This window comes from Etheostoma cragini, chromosome 3 (genome assembly GCF_013103735.1).
Source record: "Etheostoma cragini isolate CJK2018 chromosome 3, CSU_Ecrag_1.0, whole genome shotgun sequence".
Classification (NCBI taxonomy): domain Eukaryota; kingdom Metazoa; phylum Chordata; class Actinopteri; order Perciformes; family Percidae; genus Etheostoma; species Etheostoma cragini.
In genome coordinates this window covers 18,649,297-18,658,163 of record NC_048409.1, presented here as the reverse complement: position 1 = coordinate 18,658,163, position 8,867 = coordinate 18,649,297, and the positions used below count along the sequence as shown (strand labels likewise).

At 40.4% G+C, this 8,867-nt stretch overlaps 2 protein-coding genes across 7 annotated transcripts in view; one reads left to right on the top strand and one right to left on the bottom strand.

Annotated features, from left to right (window-relative positions):
- The window catches only part of veph1 (ventricular zone expressed PH domain-containing 1), a 74,647-nt gene extending 72,318 nt beyond the window's left edge, over positions 1-2,329 (bottom strand). For all 3 annotated transcript variants that reach the window (XM_034867122.1, XM_034867124.1, XM_034867123.1), the window contains exon 1: positions 2,145-2,329. The gene's annotated coding sequence lies outside the window, so the exon portion shown is untranslated. The remainder of the gene's footprint in view (positions 1-2,144) is intronic.
- Positions 2,330-3,380: 1,051 nt separating this feature from the next.
- Positions 3,381-8,057, top strand: LOC117942344 (lysosomal amino acid transporter 1 homolog). Of its 4 annotated transcripts, none has more exons than XM_034867758.1 (9): positions 3,381-3,434; positions 3,823-3,855; positions 3,945-4,220; positions 4,352-4,481; positions 5,055-5,142; positions 5,656-5,765; positions 6,009-6,110; positions 7,026-7,211; positions 7,380-7,622. In XM_034867758.1, the coding sequence occupies exons 3-9, from the start codon at positions 4,018-4,020 to the stop codon at positions 7,494-7,496; spliced, it is 936 nt and encodes a 311-aa protein (XP_034723649.1). In that variant the 5' UTR covers positions 3,381-3,434; positions 3,823-3,855; positions 3,945-4,017; the 3' UTR covers positions 7,497-7,622. The 4 variants fall into 4 exon arrangements, 3 of the variants coding, with proteins under 3 accessions (XP_034723649.1, XP_034723648.1, XP_034723647.1); XR_004656108.1 differs by adding an exon at positions 7,941-8,057 and having other exon boundaries at positions 3,387-3,553; positions 3,823-4,220; positions 7,380-7,801; XM_034867757.1 differs by having other exon boundaries at positions 3,387-3,553.
- Positions 8,058-8,867: the final 810 nt, after the last annotated feature.

The window sequence follows — 8,867 nt, the reverse complement described above, 5'->3', positions numbered from 1 at the left end:
TTCGTAATGGAAAACCAAAAAAAGCGAGTAGAGCCGAGGCGAGTCGAGTAGATACCACGCAGTGGAAAACCGCCATTAATGGGACCCTTGGATGTCACACTGCCGACAGCAGAAAAAGAAGATATGTTATGAATGCCAAAGGGATACAGTAACAACGGTTTAATGTGCATTTGTTGCCTTTTCTGGGTTTCTGTTATGATTTGACACTATAAACACAATTGAACTGAATTGTTTCCTGTTGAAAGACTTATCGACGTTTATTCAACGTTCCAGATCTATTTGACTAAGTAGTGTTGTTACTGAAACACTGGTATGAGAATGAGACATAATCTACAGAGGATTAATATATAAACAATCAGCTTAAACCCAGATTGGTCACACAAAATTATATTTTGGGACCCCCACTGTGCTGGATACTGTGTGTGTGCGTGTGTGTCAGACAGGGAAAGAAAATTAAAAAAGAAGACACCCTTCTAATAGAAGGTTCCTATGTATGAAATTGTATGTGTGTCTGTGTGTGTGTCTGTAGGCATAACTGTGTCAAATGGCATTGAATCCAACCTAAAGCGTAGTGGTGGTGGAGGGGGGGGGTCTTTGTTTGGTTTGGCTCTGCTGCGCTGAGACTCAGGACCGCTGAGAGGATTTCCATAGCAGAGAAGGGAAGTGCTGGTTGGATTAGTGCACTGCCACCACACTCAGCCAACTAACATACACAAGCATTTTCTAAACCATTCATTATGCATTACTCCCCGCTGCCTTCTGCAGCCCAAACTCAGAGGGAACAGAAGCATGTTCTAGGTTTCAGCATATACAGGTCTTTCAGTAATAAATTCAGTAGCCTACATTAAATATTAAGACCTATAATAGTGAGCTGCTTTCAAATATCTTGACTAGATTCTTAATATGTTTCTAATTTTAGAAATCTTTTCATAACTTGCATCCTCCACATTATTTAGATGTCCTGCTTCCAGAGTGAGTATGTGGATTGCGCCAACGGTGCATTACAGCTTTTACTTGCTAGGTGCATATGGAAAACATTGTCCTCCTAACACATTTATTAAGTTTCTATAAGTATAACCTAATTTTCTCTTTAGCAGCAAATCACCTAATCAGCACAAGGAAATGCAAAGATGACAAAGTCCCGTGATGGATCACACGTAAGACATGCAATGTCCGGTGTAAAGTACATTAAGATACATTTGAATATAATACATTAATACTTTATTTGGCCTTTCCAGTCAGGGGAGAAGCAAGTGAACGGATAAGAGCAAGAGTGTGCATCCAAGTATCTGTCCTACCTTGCAATAAATTGTAATAAATAAGTGGCCACAATGAATAAATATATGAATGAATGCACTGCAGGCTGCTATTTGAATGAAGTAGTAGACAACAGTTTGTATTCAGTAAATGGATTTCACAATGTAGGTGAAAAGAAAACTTGCATGAATGAATGTATGGAAAAAAATCAGCACGTTGTCCTTTCTTCCTGGGACATCAACATCTGTCTGTGACCTTGAAGAGTGCCCTCCCTCCTGAACAGAGCATTAAGAGAAGCGGCTAAATGTGAGTAATGCCACGAACTCGCCTTTCAAGCTCTCACAACAGATTCCTCTGTATTTACACAGAAACAACGAGAATGATAATGAGAGAGAGATGGGGAGAGGGGGAGAGAGAGAGAGAGAGAGAGAGAGAGACTACACGAAAGTAAAGCAGGTGTAAATTAGGCTACCTACTCTAGGATAGCCTACCAAAATGCCTACCAGCAAAACCTAAAACTATTCACTATAGTATTGCATAGCAAGTATTTAACCCGTAATTGCATTTAGTGCCTATGGCAACAACCCACGAAAACACCGCTTCAATCCACCTGCCTGCTTCCCTGTGGATTAGCCTGTAGGCTATTTAGGAAGTAAATGTAGCCTGTTTAACGTACGAGGATTAGGTGAGACTGTGGCACATCGGTGCTTTTAACCCCGGTTTTACCTCATCCAGGCAACTTTCCCGACATCAAGGAATGTGGGTGGCATTCGTGGTTTTAGCTCGGCAACGCGTTTCTGACTCTAATGACAGAATGCCGTGCAACAGGAAAAACAAAAAGCTGATTCAATTCTTAACACCTAGGCTATGCTATTCGGACAGCTTACCTGCTCCGTGCAGGAAGAGGACGCGTGGACACTGAATGCAGAGCTTCGTTCAGTACCTCCAAACATTGTTCCGAAGCGGCACATAGCAACACAAATTACTCCTGCACAGCTTCAGTTCCTCCACAGAGCAAGCCTTGCATTTTTCTTCGGCCACCATAGGAAAGCGCGCCATCGTGCGGCCGAAGAGAGCTCGCGACGCAACAGGTGGATTGAGGGCGGGGCTGGTTGGGGTGCTGCCTTAAGGTGCCCTGGAAAATTATAGTACCATCTGGTCTTGCATTCAGTTGATAGCGTTGTGCTTTGGGAAACCTTTAAAAGACAGACATTTATCTCTGACAAGTTAATCAAAGTATTATTCACACGTTGTAGTTTGTGTAACTATCCTGTGGCAACAGTTGTATGTTAACTGAAAGGTTTTGCTCTTGTTTTTGTCAACTAATAGACTACTTGAAATAATAATCTTATCATGTGGCGAGTTTACAAGAAGCATTTTAGGGCAGCATGGTACCACTGAGAGCAGGGCAGATGAAGCCCAATGATTTCATGGCTGTATTCCAAACCAAAGTTATCAATAGTCCCTTTCAGCAGCCCAGACATACTGTTTAAATTTGTATTGAGTGCCATAATGATTCTGCTGGTCGCAACTATGCGTATGTATTGCAGAGGAAAAGATCAAGGCCATATTACACACATAGGCTTCATAGTTAATTTAAAATAATAATACGAAAATCTAATGGAGGAATGCTTATAAAAAAAATATAGACATAATTTACACCCCACAGTTTGGGGTGTAGCCTAGTAAAAGCTTGAATTAATTGTATTTGTTTATTTATCTATTATGTCTAATATCGGATGTGAAGATGGAAAATGTGTCCAGTTTCCTTCACAATAAAAGCACAATATTTGTCAATATATATATATATGGAATATATGGGGCTACTTAAAAATCAAAAATGAGATGTATTGTTTTTTTCACCCGAAAAGGGCCACTGCAATAATGATGGATTCTACCTTTTAAATCTCTATTTTATATTATATACAGTATGTGGCAACATTGTTCATGGTGCTACTGCTGTACTGCTGCTTGTACATTTATGTACAAGACATTACAGTTTATAATTAAACATTATCAATTACAAGCAAATCACAAGATAGGCCTACGTTCTGTATTATCCATTCGCTCAACAGTAACTGTTTGTAAGGATATTATTTTGAAAATTCTCACAGGATGTTGTCTTGAGATGTCGCCTATTTGGGACTGGGGACCACCAGCGATGGATAAGCTAGGAGGTAATCTAAAATGTTCTTCAAAGGCTATACACATTGCTTACAGAAACCTGTAAGGATGTGGGGAAAGTTAACTAAGACCCATAAACAGTCTGACCTATTTACCGAGTCCATTTGGTCAGGTGAGCGGTTACCGAAGCTAATTTTAGCCATCTTTGTTTGTTAGCATTTCATCCCCAAGTCTATGCAAATGAGCCTCAACAATGACAGTGTGTAAAGCAAACGAAAATTAAGCTAAAATGTGCCCTAATTAAGCAACATCACACATATGGAATTATGTCGTGAAATATAGGTGTAAACATTATTTTGGGATTAACTTTAAAGCAGTTGCAACACTTCTCACTTCAGTGCATGATACAGATTTTGTTGTTGGTTGATTTTTCTCTTGCAGACTCGTCACAAGACAGAACAAGTATTTTATGAGGTAGGTAGGCTAGGTGTGTCAGACCTGCTTTTATTAGTTGTGGGTTTTTTGCCAGAATAAATACACATATACTCACAATGTCGAACCAGCGCTAACAGCAGGAAGAGGGATCCTGCAGCTGAGGAGCAGGCATAGCCCGGCGGACAGAACCGGCATCTCGCCATGGCCACCGCGCGCTTCCCCGGGAAGGGTGTGGACGTGGCTGCCGCCAACTGGACAGCTCCAGCGCTGGGCCGGCCGGTGTGTGTCAACGGGACGCCGTGGATCCTTTACCTCCTGGAGGAGTGTGTGGATAATGTGTGGGAGTACTGCAGCGTGGTTATAGGACTCGTATCCATGTTCTGTTTTCTGCTGTCTACTCTGCCGTAAGTAGCATAATAATTGTTCTTTACCATTCTAAACGAAGTGTTACCTTTTAAGGGGAAACTCAGTGTACTGGCTAAAAGTATCTGTGATTTGTGGTTATGCAATTCTATCTATCTATCCATCTATCTAGGCAGGTCTATGAGGCCTATCGGAACGGTAAAGTGGAGGAGGGCATGTCTTTTGGCTTTCTTTTCTTTCTCTTCAGTGGAGACTTGACCAGCTTTGCAGGCTGCTACCTCACCAGCCAGCTGCCTATTCAGGTAGACGCACATACTCATTCATCCTCAGTGTGTGTCTGTTCTGTGCAATACATCTTAGTGTTCTTAGCCCCACGAAGATTTCTGTTGTAGTCCTATATTTAATTTCCTTTCTTGTCCCTGAAGTTGGTGACTTATTACATTTCAGACAAGTCTTGCTCAGTCCTTCTTTTTGCCTCAGGCTTTAGGACATATCTGTGTTTGTACTGCTAACTGTATTTGAAACTGTCAAAATGTGAGATATTAAAAAATTAAAAGAATAAAAAATACCTTCAAAACCATGTGGGGGTATAACCTTTACCAGTTTGTCAGCTTCTTTAGATGAACTTTTAGAAGAACATTTTAAAGGCACACAAGATTCCTTGGGGTTTTGAATTTTGACCTTTGACCTGAATTGAAAGACTGTTGACCTGAATTGCTTAGGGGCTCACTGTACCAACCTTTTTCCTATCCTTCACAGCCCCGTCTCTATAGTGGGAACTATTGTCATCATAACCAACAAATGTTATGAGTTTAGCTGCAAAATCAATTTTTTAAATTGAATATCTTTTCTTTTTTTCCATGTTGTCCTGTCAGGTAGTCACAGTGGTGTTCTACATCTTCACAGACCTGATCCTCATCTCACAGTTTATCTACTATAAGATCAAAAACAACTCCAGCAGAAGTAAGCCCTGATGTTGTCTCCTGCTATTGATTTCCAATGGAGCTGGCATGTGATGCCTGTCTGAGTCATTCAACCAAATCATGACCCTCTAGATTAATGAAAAGCATAAGTGAGGAAGGAAGTATTTCTTGCTGTTGACTCAATACATTTTTTAATTCAACTAATGATAATTTGAACTAATGATAGCCAGCCACGTGCTGACTACAGAGATGACAGGGACAGTTCCAGTTGTTATGCAATTATGAGTAGTTACCAAAGAAGCCAAAAGTGCATGACTGCCTAATGACTCATGGCAAAACAAAGCCAAGACTACACACAGCTCTTATAATTTCACTGAAAAAAATGATACATGTCTGTTGCACTTGTCTAGTGTAAAACAATAGGTAAAGACGCTGAATGAGTGTTAAGTGATTGTCAGCCTATGTTGGGGGGGGGGGGGGGGGGGGGGGGGGGGGGGGGGGGGATATTAATGGCCTGTGTGTGTCTTCACTGTCAGTTTTTCTTTTCTTTTAGAAAGCCCTGTGTTGAAGTGGCTGTGCTTCATGTGGTGTGGCGCTGCTACCTTAGTTCTCCTGGCTTTACCCAAACTCATCATTGACAACAGTTCAACTTTAGACACCAAGGTAGGTAGATTGTGTGCAGTGTATTGTATATATTTGCGTCCATGTGTCAACATGTGCAGGCGTTAGATTTAAGTGTTCATAAATCAAATTTGGGTTGTTTTCTCCTTCCGGTATTTTCAGGTTTATTTGACACACATTAATTCCCTTCTTCCTGGAGATTGTAATTGTACTGTTTCTTGTGTAGTTGTAACATTTTCACACTTTCACCCCTCTCTCTCTGTCTCTCCTTCCTCATCATGCTAGAGTCCAACTACCTCTAATTCAGTTGAAATCACTGGCTATATATGTGGATACCTGGCATCCATCTTCTACCTCTGCTCCCGTTTTCCCCAGCTCTATAAAAATGTAAGTGGCAATTTCTTGGTGTGATTTGGTTGAGATTTGGAGTTTGTTTGGTTTGCTTCATGTGAGCAGTGGCATCCTGATGGAAAATCTTTCTCAGGGTCTCATCCCAGGGGGTCCATCAAAAAACTGTACTTATTATATGTCAGTTAATCATTAACAGGGACTGTTAGCGTGTTTGAAAAAGGAGGAGGGATTTATGTGTTTGTTTGTCAAATGCGAACCAGACGTCAAAGACAATGGTGCTGTTGTGCTGTAGAAACATCCTGGCTCGACTGCAGCTATTGGATGGGATCGTCTCGGTGTGCTGCTAGTGCCAGAGAAACTTCTGGCCACACACACAAACACACACTTTCCCTGACTATTGTAAATTAGTTAAGTCGGATTTAGTGCTGGGCGGTATACCGGTTTAAAGCGTATACCGGTATTAATTTCCCATATGACATGAATTTTTCATGTATTGTAATAATGTCCGCGGAGCTGGTTAAACTGCAACTGAATTGAGAACGGGAGCCCTGTTACCTTTGTACCCTTCTCACTCATGGTTGTAACTTTATAACTCAACAATAATTAACCCACAATTAACCCTCTTTCACAGGATAAAACACCATAGCACACAACAAATTGTGACATAAACAATTTTTTTAACTCTAATAATTGTAGAACGGCATGCTGGGTAACATTTTAGCTGCTAGCCAGCCAGGTGGCATAACAGTCTGTTTAGCTGGGTGAAGCTCCAGTCACTGATGACATTAAAAGAACAGAGAAGAAAGATAGAGGGTGCAGCTCCAGTAATAAAATAGTGCAAAAGTGTAGAAGAAGTGATGCCCATTGGAAATATGAATTATACCTACAAATCCAGTGCAGGTCCTGCTGTTTGGTCGATAAATGAAATACTGTGAACTCTATTCATTCTAGTTCCAGCGTCAGTCTACAGAGGGCACCTCTTACCTTTTGTTTGCCCTGGCCATGATGGGCAATGGGACGTATGGGTTGAGCGTCATCGTGGTCCTGCCTGCACTGAAGGGCTCCAAACAGACCTTCATCTTCAAACATCTGGCCTGGCTCATTGGCAGCCTGGGAGTCCTCATACTTGACTTCTTTGTATCCTTTAAATCCCAGGTTCAGCCACAAGTTGATTTGTACACAGTCTGTCATATCTTCTGATAATAACTGGATGTAGAAAAACGTCTGTTATAAGGTTTAATTGTCACTGATTCCATAATGAAGTTGAACTCTTTTATGTTTCTGTTTAAGCCTTAACTCAGTCAGGTGACTGCCCAGTTCATTGTGTACAGGAAAAAAAACTCTGCTAAAAGCAGCACACTACTCAGTGTCCCAGAAGTGGAGCCTCTACTGTGCGAGGAAGTGGAACTGTCCCTGTTGTAGGACACAGAATGGACACTGCAATGGACCGCTCAGTCTATGGTTTGTTTTGTAAACATACCGTGGATTCTCTGTGGTTATTGACTTACTCATAACAACTTTAGAGAACAAGGACATTTTAGAAGCATTCCAGAAGGTACTAGCAGCCTTGTTGTAATACCAGCAAACAGTTCCAGTCCATCTTGACAGTCTGATTTTCTGCTGTTAAGAGGACAAACATGATCCACTCTTGTATGGTTTACTGTGGTAATAGGACAGGGAAAGCTACAGAAAACATCTGGTCAATACATTTTTCTTAGCACACTTTAGTGTCCTCTGTAGAGGATATTTGCTTTCACATTCTGTACACAAGCAAACACTCCAAGCAAACAAAAAGAACACAAGTCTGTTCTCCCAGGTTATGTAAGGCAGTAATGGCTAAGGGCACAAAACTCCTGCGAAAGCAAGTTGTTTTGCAGAGTAGTTGTCTGTATCTGCGGCCATGTGTCAAAGTTTCTCTATAGGTAGGCGAGTTACGATCAACTACATGTTTTGTAATGGTTATAAATACTGTAATTTTTTATACATTTCTCCACTGAGCTTTCTTGATTTTGTTTTGGATGGAATAACTGTATTTTTATTGGCCATTGGTGACCATACGCACCTAGAGGAGGAAGCTTGATGCTTGAAGTTGTCTGTGCCTTTTTTAAATGAAATTTAGTCTTAAGATGAATGCACTGTTGATTCATTTTAGAACTCAATTATTTTTAAATTAAATAACGTTTGATTTTGTAACTACTTACAGGGATTTATTCAAGCCACTGTTTTTCATGGAATAGGCAGTGAAATGCTTTCTCTTTTTTACCTTCTCAAATTCCTACAATTTGATCCGTCTCTTAGTTGTGAGCAGTTTTAACAATTTTAAATGGTGACGGACACTTTTGTAACCTCTTCATGACATTCAAAAACATTCATTAACGATGACATGACTGTTCGTTAATATATTTTCAGATGGATCTAAGAATATGAACATTGATGGGATGTTATTGAAGACTTGTTGAAGTAATGAGTCTCACATTTACATTTAAAATGTGCTTCTACTCTACTCTGTCATGTCTATTATAAAGCAGAGAAGATGCTCTTGTCAAGTCAAATTTAAAACACTTTTTTCTTATCAGTTTTGTACCGTTGTTTCACATAACAGAAAAAAAACGGATGACAACAAACTAGAGGGAAAATATAGAACAAATCTGAACAGAACAAATCTAAAAGTCTTATTGATGACGAGCACTTCAAGTTATTGGACATTCATTTAGATCACGAGCAAAACTAACCGCTCATCGATGTTGTGCCATGTGTTACACAGTCTGTGTGGTGCTGCAATCTGTCCCCTCT